Raw genomic sequence first — 23,487 nt, forward strand, 5'->3', positions numbered from 1 at the left:
CACTGACAATACCAAATGTCGGCAAGGATGGGGAGCAACAGGAATTCTCATTCGTTGATGGTAGGAATGCAAAATGGTACAGTCACTTTGGAAGACATTTTGAGGGTTTCTATGAAACTGAACATCATCTTACAATGCAATCCAGCCATCACACTCCTTGGTATTTACTCAAAGGAGATGAAAACTCATGTCCACATAAAAACCTACACATGGATGTTTATAGCAGCTTTATTCATCATTGCCAAAACCTGGAAGCAACCAAGATGTACTTCAGTAGGTGAATGGTAAATAAACTGTGGTCCATCCAGACAATGGAATATTATTTAGCACTAAAAAGATATGAGCTATAAAGCCACGAAAAGACATAGAGGAACCTTAAATGCACATCACTAAGTGAACAAAGCCAGTCTGAAAAGGCTACATACCATATGGTTTCACTATATGATATTCTGGAAAAGGCAAAACTGTGGAGACAATAAAGAGATCAGTGGTTGCCAGGAGTTGGAAGGGAGGGAGGGATGAATAGGCAGAACACAGAGGATTTTAGGTGAGTGAAAGTACTCTGTATGATACCGTAATAATGGATACATGTCATGTAATATATTAGTCCAAATCCATTGAATGTACAACATTGAGTGAACCCTAATGTAAAGTATGGACTCAGGTGATAATGACGTGTCAGCATAGGTTCATAAATTGTAACATAAGTACCACTCAAGTGGAGGATGTTGGTAACAGGGGATGTTGTGCCTATCTCTGTGCCTTCTCAATTTTGCTGTGAATTCAAAAATGTTCTAAAAAAATAAGGTCTTAAACAAAACCCACCATTATTGAATAAGATTTTTTCCAATAATGCAGGAATCCTGCAGCCTTTGAAAATAGCAATTTAACCATTTTACATGTTATTTTATTCAGGAAACAGGGGACATTTTTCAAGACCGTTGCCAAAGAAGCCACATTCTTTAAAAAAACCAAACCCACAAACTTTTGTTAGTTCACCTACTGTATGATTCACCCATGTAAAGTATGTCAGTGGTTTTTAATATATTTAGAGTTGTAAATCATCACCTGAATCAACTTTAAAACATTTTCATGACACCAATAAATAAATAAATAAAAATAAAAAATAAAACCCACAAAAAGAAACAAGCAACAGCAAAAAAACTGGTATCTTTTAGCAGTCACTCCCCATTTCCCTCCCACTCCCATATCTAGGCAATTACAAATTTACTTTCTGCTTTGATGGATTTGCCTAATATAGACATTTCATATAATATGTTGTCTTTTATGTCTGGCTTCTTTCACTTAGTGTACTGTTTTCATGGTTCATCCATGTTGTAACGTATCAATACTTCCGTTTTTTTAATTGTCTAATAATATTCCACTGTATGAATGTACCTTGTTTCGTTTGTCCCTTTATCAGTTGAGTGACATTGAAGCTGTTTCCACTTTTTGACTATTAAGGATAATGCTGCTATGAACATTTGTGTACAAGTTTTGTGTAGATATATGTCTTCGTTTCTCTTGTGTTTATACCTAGGATTGGAATCTGGGTGTCATATGGCAACTTTATGTTTTGCATTTTGAAGAACTGCCAATCAGTTTTCCAAAGTAGCTGCATCATTTTACATTCCCACCAGCAATGTATGTGTTCTCATTTCTTCACATCTTCATCAACACTTTTTTTTTATTTTAGCCATTCCAGTGAGTGTGAAGTGGTATCTCATTGTGATTTGAATTAATGAATAATGATCTTGAGCATAGCTTCAGCTGTTTATTTGCCATTTGTATATCTTTTATCACTATTTGCCCATTCTTAAAATTTGGGTTATTTTTCACTGAGTTGTAACAGTTCTTTATATATTCTAGACACAATTCAGATATATGACTTGCAAATATCTTCTCCAGTTCTCTGGGTTGTCTTTTTACTTTGTTGATAGCTTTTGAAGCTTATAAGTTTTTAATTTTGATGAGGTCCAATTTATTAATTTTTACCTTTGTTACTCATGTTTTTGATGTCACAACTAAAAATTCATTGCCAAATCCAAGGTTATGCAGAGTTATCCCTATGTTTTCTTCTAAGAATTTTTTAGTTTTAAGTCTTAAAATTAGCTCTATTTGTCCATTTGAGTTAATATTCATTTATGATTTGAGGTAAGGGTCCAACTTCATTCTTTTGGTATCCTAGCACAATTTAGTGAAAAAACTATTCTCTTCCCATTGAATGTTCTTTTCATCCTTGTCAAAATTAATTAACAATAATGATGGGCTTATTTCTGGACTCTTCCATTCCATTAATCTATACATATAATGCCAGTACCACACTGTTGGTTACTGTTGCTTTGTGTAAGTTTTGAAATCAGAAAGTGAGTCCTTCAACTTTGTTCTTCTTCAAGATTGTTTTGGATATTTGAGGTCCTCTGAAATTCCATATGAATTATGAGATCAACTTGTCAATTTCTACAAAGAAGCCAGCCAGGATTCTGACAGAGGTTGAGTTAAATCTGTAGATCTATATGAAGAGTGTTGCCATCCTAACAATGTTAGTTTTCTGGTCCATGAACATGGGGTGTCTTTCCATTAATTTAGATATTCTTTAATTTTCTTGGAGAATGTTTTGTAGTTCTCAGTGTGCAAGTCTTATAGTTCTTTTGTTAAATTCATTCCTAGGTTTAAATTTATTCCTGCTTATAATAGTGGTGTTTTCTTAATTCCATTTTCAGATTGTTCATTGCCAGTGTGTGGACATAAAATGGACTTTTCTGTATTGATCCTGAAATGTGTTTCATTGCTGAAGTTGTTTATTAATTATAATATTACAGGACTTTTGACAGAATGTACTAAAGTGATTCTGAATTTCATGTGGAAGGGATAGCTAGCTGAGAGTAAGGCAGCTTCCTAAATCCATGTCTCCAGTAGCCTCCCAAACAACTCATAACCATGAAAAAAAAAGAACCTACAGAAATACTATGTCCTCATGTAACTAGCAAAAATTTAATGCTTTTTGGATACTAAATACTAAAATTGGTACAGTCTTTATAAATCACTGTGACAAAATAGAAATCCCAGGAAAAAATATTTTATTGTTTATAAAAGTGCAAACACAATTCAGTGGGGGGAAGGATATTTTTTTGGTTATTTATTTATTTGGATATTTATTTCATTATTAGATTTTTTATTTAGTTATTCCTATAGAAAAAATAAATACATCAGCCTTTATCTTTGAACAAACACAAAGATTAACTCAAAATGGATTGTACAGGGCTTCCCTGGTGGCGCAGTGGTTGAGCGTCCGCCTGCCGATGCAGGGGACGCGGATTCGTGCCCCGGTCTGGGAGGATCCCGCATGCCGCGGAGCGGCCGGGCCCGTGAGCTGTGGCCGTGGAGCCTGCGCGTCCGGAGCCTGTGCTCTGCAATGGGAGAGGCCACAACAGTGAGAGGCCTGTGTACCGCAAAAAAAAAAAAAAAAAAAAAAAAAAGGATTGTACAGCTAAACACTAAATCTAAAACTATAAAATGTCTAGACAAAGACATTAGAAAATCTTTGCTAGTTTAGCTTAAGCAATGGTTCCTTAGATGGACACAAAAAGCAAGAATCATAAAAGAAAAACATTTAGAAATCAAACTTCATAAAAATTAAACATTCTCGCTCTTTGAATAAAGTCACTAAGGAAATACGATTTTTTCACAATTCATACATTGTGAAAAAATATTTACAATTAATTTTTTCAACAGAGTTTTGTGAGAAATATAGAGAATTCTTCCAAATACAAAATAAGACATCAAGTAACCCAATTAAAAATGCGCAAGAATTTTGATCATACGCTCCACAGAAAAAGATACACAAATGGTCAATAAGCACATAATAGTTTTCCCAATATCATTAGTCGACTGGGAAATGCAACTTAAAACAACAACCAGATGCTGATGACATCACACACCAACTAAAATGGCTAAAATGAAAAAGACTGACAATACTATTGGTGAGAATGCAAAGTAATAACTCAGCACTTTCAGTCCAGGTATTTACCAAAGAAGAAAGGACATGTCCTTTCCACAGAAAGACTTCTCCACAAATATCCATAGTAGATTCACTCATAGTAGCCAAAAGCCTGGAAACAACCCAGATGTCCATCAACAGTTGAATGAATAGGTGAAATGTTGTCTATCTTTACAATGGAATACTACTCAAGAATAAAAAGGACTAACTACTGACACATACAGTGTGAATGAATGAATATGAATGAATCTCCAGAACATTTTGTTAAGTGCAATATGCTGAATGTAAAAATGTACTCACCATTTGATTTTATCTATATGAAATGAAAGAAAAGATTAATTTAATCTATAGTAATAGAAGGCAGTACAGAGGGTGTTTGGGGGTGGGCAAGGGAACTGGATGGACTGGGAGGGGGCACAGAAGAACTTCCTTGGTTGGATAGAAATGTTTTATATCTGATGCAATGGTGGTTATATTGATGCATATATTGGTCAAAACCCATCCAACTATACCCCAAATGGGCGGGTTTTCATGTAAATTATACCTTGTAGTTTTGATTTAAGCATTTATTACATTCTTCACCTCAAGTTCTGATGACTAGTTACTGGAAGTGATGACAAGTGCTACTCCAGTAGTGACTGTTAACTTTAGCAGCACTACCAGTGAGAGATTTCCAGCACAGTGAAATCTAGACATCCCAAGATAGCTGGACAATAATATAAATGAGAGGAAGAGGGGTTTTCAGATCTCTTCAAGTCAGTGGAATATTTAGGTTCCACAATGTCACCCTGGAGTGACACTCTGTTACATGACTTTATCAAACTTAATAAGACCAGATATCTTTCTTTTACTTTCATCATCAATTCATAATTAATCAAAATATGGCTATTAATAATGCATGCTAATAATATGAAGAACGTTTTCTCCATGTCTTTTTTCTTACATTTTATATTCTTATTATTTCAACAGATCCAGGAATCCCTCAGAATATGAGTTGTTCTAACTTCAGTGCACATAACGCATGGGTTACCTGGGAACCACCAGAACATTTTTTTCATACGTTCACTCTTTGTTATCGGAATGCTTCAGGTAACTTTTATAGAATTTAATTCCATATAAGGAAAGATAAATCAAAAATTAGAAAGCACTCCACACATGGATGGAGCTAGTGAGCCACGGAGCTCTCTACACAACAACCGTGACCGGCATCCTGTATGCCTTGGTTTTAGAACTACCTCCACTCACTACAGTCTTCTCCACCTCTGAAATGACTAAATCTCAGAGTATCCCCAATACTCATTTCTCCTTCTTGATCTTCTTCATTCTAATCGTTACACTCCAAAACTTAGAGAAAGAAAATCTCTGGAAGGTAATACTCATATCTGTCTTCCAAAAATTATGTAAGGGAGCTGCACTAGTTTGAACTCATCATTCTGGACTACAAACAACAACTTCCAAAACGTGGCCCACCTGATATACACAAAAAATTGGGTGAACAAAAATGAACATATGCACATTTAGCTACAGAGTTTGATGGCAGGTGGAATCTTGGAACACATTTCTAGTTAGCATTAACTAACTTCTGCAGAACTTGTGCAGAAATAAAGACAGACCCAAAATGTGCTATGACTAGTTCAACCATTGGCCTCGTCCCTCCAAATGAGACACTATTTAAGAGACCAGACGTCTCCTGGATGACATGAAGTATCTAAAATACTTGTAGCAAAGAGTGGAGACCGTGGACCAGCTCAGAACAGACTCAGCACATGGAATAGCCCACTTGTCAATCCTTTATCTGAAGCTTAAAGTAGTATTGAGTTGGACATCTCACAGAATTCCATCTCTTTGTTTGGTGCATAGGAACCAGACATAAATTTTCAAATTTCGAAAAGTAGAAAGCCACTTATCTCCAGTGTGTTATTTTATATTTTGATAACATGTTGTTTTTGCTTGTTGTTTGAATCTTAATAAGCAAACTACTACAGCAAAGTTCAATACACATGTAGTTTTCAAATTAGCATAAGAGGACTCAAATTCTATGGAGAAGAAATACAGGCAATGTATTTGAAGTTATGGTAATTTGAAAAGTTATGTCTATGAGAAAGGAAAAATGGAACTTACAGGAAGATGAAAAATGGAAATGACAGGAAGACAATCTGTAATCTAATAGATTACAGGAGAACAGTCTGCCTCACTGGACACCTCTCCTACAAACTTTCTTTTCTTGGTTTCTGTGTGAGCACATTGTTTGGTTTTCTGTTCTTTATTCTGAAATTTTTTCTCATTATCCCTTTCTGTATTCCTTACTTTCTATATTCTCTCTCTACTATAGAGTATTTTGTATGCCAGAATATATGGTGGAAATTTATGGAGCAATATTTATTGCTTCTTTGTATTCTATACCGTTTAAAAAACCTGTCTTTGAATATTAGGCTTAGAAGGACCTAATGTGTTAGTTATTGCAGTCAGACGAGTTTTTGTTTGATTTTTACAATGAGTACAGCTCCTTCTTATTCAGTGCTACCCAAATTTATGATTCTCCAAATATAACACTTGAACAGAATGGGTAGGGAGGGAAGGGGCAGGTAGGCAACATCTGTGTCCTCTCCAAAAGTTGGTTGGTAACTAACTGAACCCAGTCTCCACTGTGGCTCATGCACTGACTCTGCTCAAAGGACCCTTTGGAAACAGCTCATCCCCAGTCCTCTGTCTCTTGTTGCTATCATACTCCACTGCTGGGAAGAGGAGCGTGCTCTGTCTTGTCTTCTGGTTCATCACAAGCACAGGTCATGAGATCCTCTTCTGTATTATCTAAGTCAAAGAGAGATGATCAGAGTATAACACTGTTAGAAAAATTCTTTTAACTACTCTCATTATTTCAAATAAAACCACTATTAAAAATCCACAGGAAGAAAGTCAGTGAACTCCTATGGCAATTTATATTACTTTTAATTAAGTATTGAATTCCTTTTGTTATTTCCTCATTTAATCATCACAGAGACTCTGAAAGCTGTAGACTAAAAAAGGTAGAAAAATGTAACTGACATTTATTTAGTTTTCTCTGCTTGTGGGGTGTTTTTATAGTTTTTTTTTTAAGATTTTGTTAAACGTTTCAACAATGGCTCAGAGGAGAGATGAATGGATACGTTCAGAGTTCATACGATGCCCTGAGGATCACAGAACTTAAAATCAATGCTCAAATTCAACAGCTTGGACTGTGCTTTTTTCACTACTGTAAGTTCATGTTTGAGCATGTGACACCCTGTGCATCTGCAGCATTATGTATTAACTTAAAGTGCCAAGTGACAATGAAGTTTCCTCAGTAATAAGGAAGAGACCCTGAGTCATTGTTGCATTCAAAGGACTATTTCTCAAAGTTACTGAAACCAGTGTGCACCCTTCCACATCGCAGCGATGTTATTGGAAATGATTTTGTTTATTGCCTTTTTGCTTAAACAACATAAGAGAAAAATTACCTCTTATTTTGGGAGGTGGCAGTGCAAAACCCTTTGGGGATCAATGGGTTTATACTATTTTGCATGGTGTTCAGAAAAATACTTTAGAGCAGTTTAAACTGGGAAGTTTTTAATGGATTTCCTAAGGTATTTGCTAAAAAACAAAGAGGTGACAAGTGACGAAGCCAGTATCTATCTAGCCATTTCCAGTGCAACAGGCATGACTTGAAACTAGATGTATCCCTGTTGCCCTAAGGAAAACTAAATTTCATCACTAAGTCTAATAAAGTCTTTACCTTTGCCATTCGACTAGTGCTTCTGACCTCAGGGTCCTGAGGAAAGGTATCCCACATGGAGGCAGAGAGGCTCGTGTAAAATATGTTGACCTTTCAACCAAAGCTTGAAACCGTTGGCAACTGGAAATGAACATTCTAAACCATCTTTCTAAGCACTGAACACTTTGATTCCTCAAACAGCAATGTCTTTTGGGGAAAAAAAGTGTTGTTCAAAATTAAATCAACAATTTGATTTTGTCAAGCTGGCTAAGATGAAAGCATCACAGAACAACATAAATGAAACTTATTTTGATGCAGAATGGTTGTGAGATTACATCTACAATCATACAAAATTAGGTCACTGAATGGAAGCCAGATGGACCTTGAGAACAACATTTTGACATTTGGATTGTAGCTGAGTTAGAAGTTGATCCTTGTCCTGACAGCCAGACACCATATAAGGAGTTATGGGTCAGGGGGTGCCACCTGTCCCTCTCTAGACCTCACACCTTTCCTGTCCTCAAAGACAATTCTCACTAGGAACAGGGTGGCTGAGCTGGCAGGTATAAATCAACTAACTCAGTTTTGGGGATTTCTGAGAAAATAGACACTTAACCAGGCTAGAACAGACACTTTATCTCACTTACTGTTTATCATCCCATGGTGAGGTAGAGATATTACTATAATCTCCATGTCATGGATAAGTAACTGAGACAAGGAATTAGCACGTGCTAAATCTTCCCTTACACTGTTTCTGCAAGTCCATTGGCATGTCCACCTAGACCAGAGAATTAAAGTGTCCAAGAGGAGGAAAAAGCTTGACCCCATTGCAGACCCTTGTCCCCCTCTTCTACCCCAGACAATATGCACGGCGGTGAAGGGTAAAGCATGACCTCTGGGACCTCAGTGTCCAGGTTTCATCCTGACTCTGTTGTTCCTTTCCTGTGAGATCATGGACAGATTGCTAATGTCTCTGTGGCTCAGTTTTCTCATGTGTAAAATCGGATGATGTCAAGAGTGCCAACCTCTAGGGTTGTGGTGATGGTGAATTAATTCACATAGACCACTTCAATACATGCTTGGAACACAGCATCGTCTGTTCATTGTTTTCATAGCTACTGGTATTATTATTATTATCACTGTAACATGCTTCCTCTCTAACCTTCTTTTAACCTGTCTTTCTTGGTGGCACGTGGCTACTCGAAAATAGTCAGTGGCTAGTGATTTTTCAACTTAACAAGTGCTAACTCATCTGTGTAAGCAAGGTCCCACCTCCCACATTCCTACCCAGCCAGAGTGTGCTATCCTAGTCGGGCTCGTGTCTAAACTAAAAATGCTCCTTCTTTCCTTTGTAAAATCTTCTTTCCTCCCTTACACCTACTCAGCCTCACTCATCTTTCAATGATCAGCTCAGATTCTACTGCCAGCGTGAAGCTTTCCTTCACTGTTTCTCCCATGAATTACTATAGTGCTCAGATGAACAGGGCAGAGGATACTTAGTTACTGGTGATCAAATAGATTTTGTATCTGAAGTCTATAACAGTGGCTCATACCAAAGTTCAAAGTTTAGAGGTTAAGTATCAGAAAAGGAGTTGCCAAAGTATTGGAAAAAAGACTTTCATAATATCCACCATGAGCTGTGTTTTCTCAGAAAGAAAAGAGATCATAGGTAAACAATATGCCTGAGCTTATTAAATATGTTATGTACCAAATTAATTATATGAAACCATCATTTTTGAATATTTGAGTTTATAGTAATCACATTTGTTCAATGCATTTGCTGATAATTGTATGTATTTCTGAGCACCAAGGATGTTTTCATTTCTCAATCACTCAGTTTGGAGTCGGCTTGGAATGATTTACTGTAGACACTAAATTAAATATGTGCTAATCCTAACTTTTGATGACTTACTAAAAGTTTCCATTTTTTCCCCTGAGAAGAAAGATGCCACACTCTGAATCAAACCACAAATACAATTAATTTGGAATATTTGAAACCTTTTACAACGTATGAAATAACATTACATGCCTCTGTCAGTGGAAGAGTGGAACGTAATGGAGCTGATGTGAAGTGTGTAGTTGAAACAAAAGCAACACGTAAGTTATAAGCTTTAATGCTTTTTTCTATGAACAGCAAAGTCTTAACCCGTTAAAACAACATGTCCACCTTTATGCTTCATTTGAGAAACACACTGATCTGGAACATTTGTTTAACATCTAGGGTTTATAATAATTTAAAACACAACAATTTAAAAACTCTCATCCTGGGTTTTCTCTGTATCCTTCAGGTATAATCATAGAATTGTAAGAATGAAGCCTGAGGGCATATGAACAGGTACAATTTATAAGATTTCAGGCAATTAAGTATCTAACCAACTTAGATAAAAATGTGTTATCTATTGTTTTCTTTATTCTCTAGAAATATCAACTGCCATCAGACACCCAAGGACGCCTCACTCACAAAGCATCCACTGCTTGCATGACCTCATGAAACAATATTTTGTCAGCATTTTCTTCTCCGTTACAATGAACTACATACTATTTTATTTTATGTCACATTTTACATTCATTTGGTTCTTGCCCGCCCGTGGGATGGCTCCATAGATTCCAGGTCCAAAGCTAGATCTGTCTCTGGGGTGAATGTGAACTCCATGAGGTCAGGGCAGAAGAAATACCCCTGTGTAAGGCAACAGCTATGGCTCCAGAAACCCTACCTGGCACCAGGCTCACAGAGAAAAATTGTCCTCTTCCGGGCCAGACATAAATGCTCTTAATGTCATTTAAGTTCTGGTTTCAAAAGTCCAGGTCCTCAAGCGTTATGCTTTTGTTATTTTCCTGAATGTCTGTGCTGTCACAGAAACAAAGATGATTCATTGCTGCTGAAGAATCCAGCCAGGTATCACCAGGGTCATGTAAGCATTTCCAAAAGGAGGACCTGGACTGTTTGTAGGCCTTCGGGGTTTCCCCTCCCTGCCCCTTCACTCCTTTCTTCTCTATTTTCTATTTCTACACACTCTCTTTGGGGCAATTGCAAAAAATCTCATGGTTTCAAGTACAACTTATATGCTAATATTCATCAAATGAATGTGTAATTTATTTTCAGATGTTTTGTTATAGCTTTTTATGTATGTTCTATCCTAACTTCCCCATCTGTAACACCCAAATAAGCACTTAAAACAGTTTATACAGTACACATATATTGTCCAGTAATTTAAATATGCATTTACCAAATGATTAAAAATAACAAATATTTCTTCATTTTGATAGGTCCAAGCGAGGTCACGGGCTTACGTGTTTCAAGGAAGACAGATAATAGTATGGCTGTGACCTGTAGTGCTCCTAAAGACTTTAATGGCCCCAAGACAGGGCAGTACCATTTGAAAATCAGTATTGGAAATGACTCGGCTGGAAAAGAATTAAAAAAACAAAAGTGCACATTCTTGGTAGAAGGTCTTCAATATTCAACAAAATATACATTTCAGGTAAGATTACAATTTCCACAATCATACATTACTGATATACATTATAGTGATTATTCTGCAGTATTTAAATAATACTAACACCAGTGCTCACTCAAGCTTGAGAAGCTCTGATGTCTAACGGAATCACACTTTAAAAGTGTAAAAGTTTGACTCCAAACTTTTCATCTCTAGTACATAATACAGTTGTTTACAACACATATTTTGTTGGATTATTTTTGACCTTTAACATGATTTACTTATAGCTAAATTATTGCTCCCATGTCAAGAAACACAACATTTTATGCACAGTAGATTATTCCTTTGCCACAACTTTTATTCATCTAGGCTATTTATCTTTACTACTGTGACTTTTTAAAAATATTTAATATTTTATTTTTATTTATTTATTTTATTTTTGGCTGCATTGGGTCTTCATTGCTGCGTGCAGCCTTTCTCTAGTTGCGGCGAGTAGCGGCTACTCTTCGCTGCGGTGCGTGGACTTCTCATTGCAGTGGCTTCTCTTATTGTGGAGCACAGGCTCTGGGCACGTGGGCTTCCGTAGTTGTGGCACACGGGCTCAGTAGTTGTGGTACACAGGCCTAGCTGCTCCGTGGCATGTGGGATCTTCCCGGACCAGGGCTCGAACCCGTGTCCCCGGCAGGCGGACTCTTACTCACTGCACCACCAAGGAAGCCCACTAATGTGACTTTTTAAATTACAACCATTTTTTTACAGGTACATTGAGATTAGAAAATTGCAGAAATAAATGTAAGGAAATAGCAGTGTACACAAAGAGTTAAAAAGCTCACCCATAAGCTCGCTGTCTCCTGCTCATATTCTGTGTGTATACTTCTAAAATGGGAAAACTCAGTCTTTTCCTCCTGCTGGAGGGAAAAACCTCTGTTCATTCTATCTCCTGTGTGATCTTCACTATAAGAAACACAGGGAAGCATTTCCAAAGAAAACCAGACACCTGAAACACTTCACTTCTGACACTTCTGGTCACCAAATGTGTGAAGGTTTTTCCCCGCATCAAGCAAGTATCTGTGACGCCAGCTGGGTGTCCATTCAATTTCGACACCATCTACCCAGAGGTAGTGTCAGATTCCACAGGTGAGGGGCTCAGTCCCACGAGATTGGTCCCACCCCTACGTCAGAAGACAATGACAAGTAGGAAGTCCCCACCACTTTGTAGCTCGATTTGGCTGCAAATCAGGGGTTCCCATGACCCACTTCCTTGGGTTTGATTAATTCACTAAAGCAGCTCACAGGACTCAGGCAAACACTTACATCACTTACCAGTTTATTAAAGGTTTTGAGAAAGGATACAGCTGAACAGCCAGATGAAGAGATACATAGGGTGAGGTCTGGGAGGGTCCCAAGTGCAGGAGCCTCTGTCCCCGTGGAGTTGGGAGTGTGTCACCCTCTAGGTGTGAGTGTGTTCCCCAGCCTGGAAGTTCTCTGACCCCAGTACTTCTGGGATTTTATGGAGGCTTCATCACATAGGCATGATAAATCATTAACTCCATTTTCAACCCTTCTCCCTTCTCAAGAGAATGGGGGAGGGGAGGGGCTGAAACTTCTGAAACTAATCATGGCTTGGTCTTTCCGGTGACCAGCCCTCGTGTGGGAGCCATCCAGGAGCTCACCCAGAATCAGCTCAATAGAGTAAAAGACTGTCATCCTGGAAGTTACAAGGTTTTCTGCAGCTCTGTGTCAGAAATCAGGGTCAAAGACCAAAGACAAAAATGTTCCTAGCGCTCTTATCAGTTAGGAGACACAAGGGTTTTGGGAGCTCTGTGCCAGGAACTAGAGGGAGAGACAGATGTAGATTTTCCATGATCTCACAAATTCCTTAATATGAGCACACGGTTTGATAAACTGCATGTTTCATAAGTCACTGTATCGCGAACATTTTTCCATGTTAAATATTCCGCTACTAGTTTTTCATGTTTGCATAAGATTCTATCTTACGGCTTTATCACATTCTACTAACTATGCCTTTTTTTGGGGGGGGGGCGGTGATATGCGGACCTCTCACTGTTGTGGACTCTCCCGTTGCGGAGCACAGGCTCCAGATGCGCAGGCTCAGCAGCCATGGTTCACGGGCCCAGCCGCTCCACGGCATGTGGGATCTTCCCGGACCAGGGCACGAACCCGTGTCCCCTGCATCGGCAGGCAGACTCTCAACCACTGCGCCACCAGGGAAGCCCACTATGCCTGTTTTGACAACAGTCAACAAACACTCTTACTGGGAAATAACAACATCTTTGAATATGTCTTTTATCATTTCTGTCTGAATAAATTCCCAGAAATGAATGTATTGCGTCAAAAGGAATTTACATGTATTTTGAGATTTTTTATGATACTTTTTCTTTTCCCTGTGGAAGTTACCAAATTGCCGTTCCCATGGCAGTGTGTGAAATAACTACTATGGAGAATCTCACCAACACTGCACATCCCCTTTTCCTTTGATATTTAGTGGGTGGAATACTGTATTGGCATCTCTTTTTGTTTTTATAGGTTTTCTTTACTTACTGTTGAGGAGAAATATCATTTCTGTTATTTGTCTTGTAGTAACATCCTTCCTGCTCCTTTGTCTACTTTTCTTTGGGAATGCCTCTTGGCTATTAATAGTATTAAACTCTTTGTCCTATGACTTGCAAATTTGTTTTCAGTGTATAGTTTGCCTTTTAATTTTCTTTATAGCACTTTAACTCATACACAATTTCCCCTTTTATTTTTATTCAGTCAAATCTCTCGCTTTTATTTCTGGTTTAATGGGAATTTCCACAGTTGACTGCTTAATGTCATGTTGACAATCTGCTTCACATTCTTATCACTTAAAGAAGTGTTTAGGTATACATAAGCTTTCTTGTTTTGTTTTTGTTTTAACCAGAAACGTAGGTTGAACTTTATCAAATATGTTTTATGGTACTATGTTGGGTCTGCCATGGTTGTGATGCTATGGTGTGATTTGTGTATATGCTGAATTATAGTGATAGGTTTTCTAATGTTGAACCAGTGTCACATTCCAAGAAAAAAACCCTGCTCTGTCATTGTGTATTATTCCTTTAAAGTATTATTGAGCTCAACAGCTTAATATTTTATTAAGCCTTTATGAATAGACATTCATAAATGTGGTCATTTAATAAGTGGGTAAAGGCAACGCTGGCATAGGTGGGGACACACATCATTCTTTTCACATTTTTGAATGAAGGTTATGCTAACCTGATAAAACAGGTTGGAGACATTTTCCTGTTCTGTGTTTTATAACTTTAAATAATACAGGAATTATTCGTTCACGGAAAAATGTGTTTTAGTCCCTTTAACACAGAGGGATTCTTTGAGAATCATTTACGTTACCTTTCGATATTACTGTTTTGTTCAAGTATGTTACCCTTTTTGAGTGTGCCACTTATATTTTCTCAAAGAAGAGTCGGAATAAAAGAAATACTTTGTTATTACCTATTATTGTACATTTCACTTCACCTCCCTCAGTGCCCAGGAAGCTCCAGGCACACTGGCTTCCTTTTCTTTTCTCCAAACACTCAGGTTTTACTCTCTTTTAGGCACTTTACTCAACATTCCTCTCTTTCTAGAATTTTCTTCTCCCATTTGTCAATGATGATAAGCTATTCTGGAAAAATATAGGTAAACACCGTATTAAAATGCAATCTCAAGATTCAAATTATGACACAATTATTCAGTTATCCTTTCTCTTCCTCACTCTTCAAAAGACTGCCTCTTGTTTTCTTCACTGCAGTTCCCATAACTTGTTTTTATGTTTATTTCAGAATCCACTGCTACATTTATACCTTCATGAGGGAGCAATCATTTTAGCTTTATTCATCATTGTGATCTCTGGTTAATAAATTAATACAGTTGTTTTTATAATTGTTAATGTATTACTTTCTTTTATTGTAGGTTTATTTTGATATTCTGCTAGTTTGAGCATTGAAAGTGATTTTTGACCATTTATTTCTTTCTCCTTTTCTTTTTTATTAACTAAAAAAGAAAAATAAAGCTACGGATTGTTCTTTGGTAAAATTTTGACTCTATCCCATGTCTATATTACTTATTACTAATTTCTCAATGACTGACATAAAATTTAATGAGGGGATTTTTAAAGTAGATTGTTCTTATTATTGATAATTTCTAAAGTATATAATTGTAATTTGGAAGAATTTTTAATTTATCTTTTTTTTTTAAAGAGACTTTTCTACATTTCTGGTTCCTGAATTTTTTGTTGCAATTAATTATTAGTTTAAAAGGATAATTGGCCTTTACAATTTCTGCCCTTTGGAATCTACAGTATTTTTTACAGCTCAGTGTGTGATAAATATTTATGAACACTCTGTGAGTACTGAGGATATTATATACCCTCCGTGGGGTAAAAGCTTAGATATATATTTTCCAGATTTATTATTAATCTCTTCTATTAATACTCTTCAGATCTATTTTTGCTTCAGCTGTTTTTTTTGCTGAAGATTCTTAATGCTTTCCTGCTCCATGCTGTTTCCTTGTATATCTAAATTGTTTTGCTTTATTGTGTTCAATATTTTGAACTACTTATGTCTACACTGTAGAGTTTACCCTGTATCATCAATCTTGATAATTTTAACCCTTCTGAACTAAATATCACTTGAATATAAATACTGTGATTCTTACATTATATTGTTTCCACTTAGCCTTAAAAACTTTTTTGTACGTTTTATGTATAACTCTTCTAAAGAGTATACAGCAGAATCTCCTTTTTAAAGAAACATGAAGATGTTAGCCTATTAATAGGGAATCAACTTTAAATGATGAAAATTTTGATATGTTGGATTTTATTCCTTCATTTTCACTTATTCTTGCTGATTATAACTATTATTATTATTATTATTATTATTATTGCTAAATGGGCTAAGATTTCTTTATATCTTTTTCACTGGTAAATATTTTCTTTAAAACATTTTGATAATAAAGTATTGACATAATCTTGAAGTTTCAACTTTAAATTAAAGTTAACCAGTATATTTTTTATGAAAATAAACAACAATGTATGACAAATATGTATGTGTTATATTGTGATTCATAAATTTACACTAGAAAACTATTTTCTCTTTTATTACTGAAATTCAGGTCTTTTATCACAATGGGAAATATCCTGGTCATCCAAAAATTGTTTCAGAATCAACATCTTGTAAGTCATCACTTAGCTATTTATTATATTTATATTAAATATATAGTAGCACTTAGCTTTATTATTTTACATTCCTACTCATGTTTAATTATTAAATGTTTATATTATATATTTTCCAAAAACATTATTTTAAGTTGTGTGTGCAAACAGTTGTACAGGTGAACACCATATTAAAATATAATATCTTAAATTCAAATTAAGATATTAAATTATTAAAAGAGTTCATAAAATAATTCATAAAGGATTTATCTGCACAGACTAATATTATGGTTATGCCTACAGCATTTCTTCATGTTAGTAACAAGCATGTTTGTTTTGTGTATGTGTTAGAAATTGTCACCTTATTTTATTCTGTCCCTCAAGCATTTGCTTAGCAGAAGCAGGCATTGCATACAAATCTGCTGATTTACCCAACTAAGCTAGGATACACATTCCCTAATAACAGTATGGCTTTTTAATGTTTTGTCACTAATATTTTAAAATATTTTAATCAAAATAAAGGTCACTCTAGAAAAAAATCACTGAAATGAAGAAAGCCGTGTGTCACCTTCCTCCACTGGTTGTTCTGCTCTCCAAAATAACCACTTTTCACCATTTCTGTTTTCAATTCTCCTACAGTTTCCTCCATATATAAAAGCGATATTGTCTGCTGCTCTTTCTAGAGTTTTAGTGTTGCTTATTGATCTGAGCCTGTGGAGGAAGAAGACTTAGCACACTGCTTTAAGTTTTCTCTACTTGTTAGCTTTGTAAACTAAATTAAATTAAATTCAAAGCTCCCGGTGCAGTGTTACGAAGCACAGGCTGTTTCTGATGTCACCTTGCCACTTCTCCATCTTTGTCAACTAACCACACGTGCACAATCATTAATGCTTCATTTTCCCAAATCTTTCCCAAGAGGAAAGATATAAAAACAGCTTATTTTCCAAACTGCTTTACTAAGTCCCATACAAAGTTTTAGTTCTTTCTGCTCAGATTTATAAAATAAAAGCTCCTAATGTGAAATGCCAAACAAATTCAGCCAAGTATCTTTGACTTTATTTCCATATACTTTTCTTCTATAAGCCCTTACCATAACAACAACTTCATTCAGTTTTTCTGATTATGTAAATAATTTATAGCTACAGCATTTGTTCTTGGGGTCACAGACTCCACTGGACATTTCATACTCTTATCTTAATAAGCCAGGCCTGGCACCATTTCCCTCAGAGAAACACAGAGTGGGAAACACAGCCAGCAAGGGGGTCTGGCCAAGAAAATCCTGGTAGCATTGCCCACTGCAGTCCGGGGACTATGAACTCTTTGACCCTCTAGAGGCAATTGAGCTATAAGACTGAGGCCATATGTGTGGGAGTGACCCCGGCTTAGAAGACCCACGTATCTCTTATAATATTTCCACAGGCATATCTACCAGATGTGCCAACAGGGATGCGCCCAGTAACAAGATGTGCCAGGGGTTAGTGCATTCAGGGAAATCAAGGCCAGGACTTCCCACCAGGACACCATCATTCATACATAGACCTCCTGTCCAGATGCCTTTTGGAAATCAGGGATTGTGTTTACATTAGCAATGTTGCCTGGTGACACAGCTACTATCCCATCTTTATCAGATTTCTACTTCAGTGGAGCTAGAGGGTTATCCCATGCTCCTTTTTTCCCATAAAGTAGAAAAAGTATTAACTCTTTGCTAACAATAGCATTTTCATAAGAGATAAATAATGTCTTCACATTTTAATACTGTCTTAATTTTAAGATACATTTTAATGTCTTCACATTTTAATACTACTCCAGGGGAGGTCTTGGGTTTCGAATTGCAAAAGCACAACTGCTAGAAATGTATTACTGAGTTTCTCTGGTATCACATTCCATCATCTGTATTTTGACAACATTCCCAATTGAACTCCTGCGGTCCTTTTCTTCTGGAACTCTCTGACGGTACCATCATAAAATTTTCCTTTATCAGTTTCCCATTTTAGAATTGCTGTATTTGAATCTCATGGTTTTTTGTTTTGTTTTGTTTGTTTTGTTTTAATTTTACTGGTTTATATCTTCTAGTGTAAGAATAAAATATTCTAATTTCTGCAGGCATGAAAATATCTCTATTCTATTCTAACATAATCAATATTTTGCGGTGGCATAGATTCTAAGTTTAAAACTATAGAATTTAAAGTATTTCTGTTTTGTTCCCCTGCATACAGTTATTCTTTCTAATGCCATCCTGCTTCTCATTCTTTTCGTATGTTCCCTCATTTTATTTTCTCTCTAGAACTTTTAGGATTTCCTCTTTATTCTTGGTCTTACATGGGTCATTTTCACTTATTTTCCTGGATGCTACTGGCTTTCATGACCTGGAGACTTGTATCTCTGGGAAGTTTTCTTTGTTCCACTGTCTTTTTGCAGTCTTTTTGGAGCTCGTCTTAGTCACATTTTGGAATCATTAGTTGATGTATTATTTTGACATCTGCCTTTTGTGTTGAGGGTTTCTTTGAGAGTTCCATTCTCATGGGCAGTCTGACCATAGTTACAGTGACACAGGGGAGAAGGTGATTAGAAGTTCTGTGGTCCTTACGGGGCCGTATTGACTGAGGAGATTCTCTGTGCTTTTACTGATTTATTTTCTCTGGCATCATTCATAATCTCCAGAAATGAGTCCACGACTAGTCCTCGTCTTAAGGTGGAGGGTGCGGGATGGTCCCTCAAGGGAGGGCACAGAGCCAGTGTCCAGCCATTCCACATGCAGACACTTGTTTTTCCTGCTTCACTTAAGTGCTGGGTTTCCTCCCTTCTCTACTCAGAGCCTGATTTTACCTCTAGACTCTTACCTCTTCCATTCAGTTTTTCCAAAGAGTAGCCTTGTGTCTCCTCCCTGTTGTGTCTTTCAAGAGATGCCTGATTTTTCTGTAAGTAGACACCCGATTGTGCCATTTTGGTCTTTTGATTGGTTTCCACTGTCCATGGCACATGGGAGCTTGAGGCCCAGGTGTTCTCGGGAAGGTGTGTGTCCCTCATCACCATATGCTTCTCTGGTTGTGGTTTCCTCTCCTTTGCTTCCTACCTTCCAAAACTTGCCGAAATCTCTCAACCTGTGGCTCCCCGTCTCCCATCCTGTCTGCCATCATGGATCTTCACCCTGGTCAGTGTTACAGGGGCTCCTAGAGAGAAGGGAGAAGAGCAAGTCTTAGGCCACGAGACATATTTGAAGCCTTGGTTGTTCTATTATTAATACATTTATGGAGGCACATCTGATGCTACATGATGTTTCTATAGAACCAACAGCCCTAATTAATTGCTATGGATTGCAATGTTCACTCAACATCATTTGGTGCGTTTTTTTTGAAAAATGTCTAGTATGTGCTTCTGGCCTTCTCTTTTCCACTCGATAGATAGACATACATATAGACATAAATATAGATATAGATATAGACACAGACACGACACATATATAGATATCCTCACCTCACCTTTCTAAAGGAGATCAAATCATTCCCATTTTATAGATGAGAAAATTTAAACTCGGACAATTTAATCAGTTTGCCCGTGTTAAGAGTCAAAGAAATGTCAGAGCCAGGATGCAGACTCAGCTCTGACATCTGACAATCTCCATCTGAAATTAATTTTCTATGTTCCTGTTTTTATGAATTTCCAGTTAGAGACATCTGGAGCATGAGACACGCTGTTTGCAGAGCCATTGGCCTGGCTGAGTCACTCCATCTTTCTGGTTGTAGGAGAAATGTCTCATGCTCAGGAAGTCTTCCACGGACCTTATAGAAAATAGGTTCCCCTTACTTTCTTACCACTCTATTTTTTCCTTTAAATATAAGGAAAATGTATAATTATTTTATTTACCTGTCTAACCTTTGTTTTCCCCCAAAGATAAGGAAAATTCCCTCAGAACTGGTACATTTTTATGCCCTATTTGCTGCCATATCCCCAGAGACCGTCACAGTTTTAGGACATGTAGCATTTGCTCAGTCAGTATGGGATGAAGAGGGGTACCAATTAATTAAGGCAATGATGGATGCTATAACAGATAAGCCCCCAAATCCCAGTGAAATAACAAAACATTTATTTCTTTTTTTTAAATTTAATTTTATTCGATGCCTATTATTTGAGAGACAGCATAGTGTCTTTTTTTTTTAAAGACATCAATTGTACTTGAACATTTGTTACTTTTTTAAAATTTATTTATTTACTTTTGGCTGTGTTGGGTCTTCGTTTCTGTGCAAGGGCTTTCTCTAGTTGTGGCAAGCAGGGGCCACTCTTCATCGCGGTGCGCGGGCCTCTCACTATCGCGGCCTCTCTTGTTGCGGAGCACAGGCTCCAGACACGCAGGCTCAGTAGTTGTGGCTCACGGGCCTAGTTACTCCGCGGCATGTGGAATCTTCCCAGACCAGGGCTCGAACCCGTGTCCCCTGCATTAGCAGACAGACTCTCAACCACTGCACCACCAGGGAAGCCCGGCATTTATTTCTTACTCCACAACAATTGGGGATGTTTGTGGGCATGTAGAGGGTGGGGTTCTGCTCCACACACCATTCAAAACTCCAGGCTGATACAGGGGCTGACCTCTCCCACACATGGCTTCTGAATTTGTGATGACAACCACCATCCAGCCAGCAGTTTGGAGAAGAGAGGTGGTGAAGGGTCTCTTCAGAGGGGGTAAGCACCAGACCCAGAAGAGGCTTATGTGCCTTCTACCCTTATCTCAGTTACCTGGACACACTTAACAGAAAGGAAAGCTGGTCCAGAAGGAAGAGAAAAGAGGTGTGCTTAAGAGTCAACCAGTGTCAGCCACAAGCAGGAAGGAAGGAAGCAAGGGAGGGGAGGAGGTTGTTGCTTCAACCACACTGAACTATACGGACTGTCTCCAGGCAAAATCACAGGGAGGTAATGTTTTGTATTAGTTTTCTCTTGCTGTCCAACAAATCACTGCATGCTCAGTGGCTTTACACCACACCTGTTCGTTAGCTCACAATTCCGTAGGTCAGAATTCTGGCTCCATGTGACCAGGTTTTCCGCTCAAAGCTGAAATCTAGATGTTGGCCAGAATGAGTTTTTATCTGGAGAATATGCAGAAAAATATTTCCGAGATCATTCCAGGTTGACGGAGTCCTGTTTCTTGCTGTTGTGGTACCGATGACCCGATTTCCTTGCGGGCTGCAGGCCAGGGCTTGCACTAACCTCCCAGAGGCCCCTCACGTTCTTTCCACCTGGCCTCCTCCATCTTCAGGCCAGAGCAGTGTGAGTGATCCTGGTGCTTCAGATCTCTGACTTCTGCTTTTAAAGAACTCATGATTAGTTTGGGCTCACCCAGAACAATTTCCATGTCTTCCAGTCCCAACTGACTCGATGCTTGAATTCTCTCTGCACAATCGCTTTGCAGCAGTATCTAGATTAGTATTTTCTGAAGTAACCAGGACCTGGAAATCTTGGGCACTGTATCTTGGAATTCTGTTCACCATATATTTCCTTCAAAACACCCAGTCTTCTCAGCCTACCCCTGCCTAAAACGTACAATTTCTGTATTGCCTTAGAAACATGACTGAAGAGGGTTGAATTTGTTTCCTCACTGAAAATAGTAAGAGCACTAAGTCTCTCCCTATCTTCATGAACCATAGTCATGGTAGTGAACCCTGATGGACTGCCCCTCATCCCCTTGGGTCCTCCACTCCCTCTGTGTACAATGTCAATTTATAATCCATCATTATGGATTAACCATTAATCCATAATCTATAATCCATAATCACTCTCTTGCAATTACTCTTGAATCCCTTGATCCTGTCAACCAAAACCCCTGATGTAACAGTTTTCTTCTTTCTCTCCTGCATCATGATTTCCCCTCTGTGCTGGATGGATCTCATCAAGATGCAGTTGTTAAAAAAACAACAAAAGACGGCAACAACCACAATATTTCTTTTGACCCTATTTCCTCTTTGCCTGTCACCCTATTTCTTTACCCCCTGCACCTCCTAACAGTAAAGCTCATTTCATCCTATTTCACTTGTGAGTCCCTTTGAAGGTTCCATCTTTCTCCTCCAACTTTTGAATACTGGAGTGTCTCAGGACTCAGTCTTGGGATTTCTTTCCTCTCTATCCAATTTTAATTTCCTGGTGAATTAGTTAATCTCATAGCTTTAAGTAACAGCTCTGTATTGAAGACTCTTAAATTAATGTCCAGTCCCAGCCCCTTTCTCGTGAGATTTATAGTAGGAGAGCCTCATATCTGCATATCCAGTTTCCTACTTGGCACCTCCACTTGGACATCTAATTGTTCTTTCAGACTCTCAAATCCAAAACTGAGCTTCTGTTCCCCTCAGAAGGCTGCTCTGCCCACAGCCTTCATGATCTCTGTTCACTATAGCACTGGATGACTACTTCCCCTAACTCCAGAGCCGTCAACCTCATCTGAACCACTGTCATATTTTGCCTGGGCTATGGCATTTTCAATAAGTGGTCGTAAGGATCTGTATAATGCACACCTTAGAGTTTGTTACTCCTCTACTCAAAATCCTGCAAGTGCTACGCCTTTAACTCCAAAACCCGTGTAACTGGGAATTCCCTGGTAGTCCTGTGGTGAAGACTCTGCACTATCACTGCAGTGGGCCTGGGTTAGAACCCTGGTTGGGGAACTAAGATCCTACAAGGTATGCAGTGAAGCAAAAACAAAACAAAACAAAACAAAAAACAACAACAACAAAACAATGTAACCTTAAAATGATTTACAAGGCCCTCTAACCTGACCCTCATCCTCCGCCGACTCCTGGCCATATTCTCAAATGGCATCTCCTGGGCCCATCTCTCCCTCCCTCCACTTCAGCCTCTCTGGATTCTGGATTCTTGCTGCTCCTTGGACACGGGGCATGCTCCTGCCCCCAGGCTCTCACCTAACTACAACTGTGCCTAGAACAAGCATCCGTCAGTACCTCCTTAGCTAACTCCTTACCTTCCCAGTCTTTATCATCTTCCAGCCTACTTTACCATTTGCTTACTTATTGTGTATATTCTTAACTGTCTGTCTTACGTCCCAGAACATCAGTACCATGAGGACAGGGGTCTTTGTCTGTTTTGTTCTCTGAGACATCTTAAGTACCTAAATCAGTGTTTGACACAC

At 37.9% G+C, this 23,487-nt stretch overlaps 1 protein-coding gene across 1 annotated transcript in view; it reads left to right on the forward strand.

Moving 5' to 3' along the window:
- Positions 1 to 23,487, forward strand: part of PTPRC (protein tyrosine phosphatase receptor type C) — a 123,355-nt gene that overhangs the window by 73,800 nt on the left and 26,068 nt on the right. The window contains exons 10-13 of the mRNA XM_060078966.1: positions 4,970 to 5,089; positions 9,669 to 9,827; positions 10,998 to 11,212; positions 16,319 to 16,379. Of these exons, the coding sequence (XP_059934949.1) occupies positions 4,970 to 5,089; positions 9,669 to 9,827; positions 10,998 to 11,212; positions 16,319 to 16,379 (555 nt within the window). The remainder of the gene's footprint in view (positions 1 to 4,969; positions 5,090 to 9,668; positions 9,828 to 10,997; positions 11,213 to 16,318; positions 16,380 to 23,487) is intronic.

This window comes from Mesoplodon densirostris, chromosome 2 (assembly GCF_025265405.1).
Source record: "Mesoplodon densirostris isolate mMesDen1 chromosome 2, mMesDen1 primary haplotype, whole genome shotgun sequence".
In the NCBI taxonomy this organism is placed as follows: Eukaryota; Metazoa; Chordata; class Mammalia; order Artiodactyla; family Ziphiidae; genus Mesoplodon; species Mesoplodon densirostris.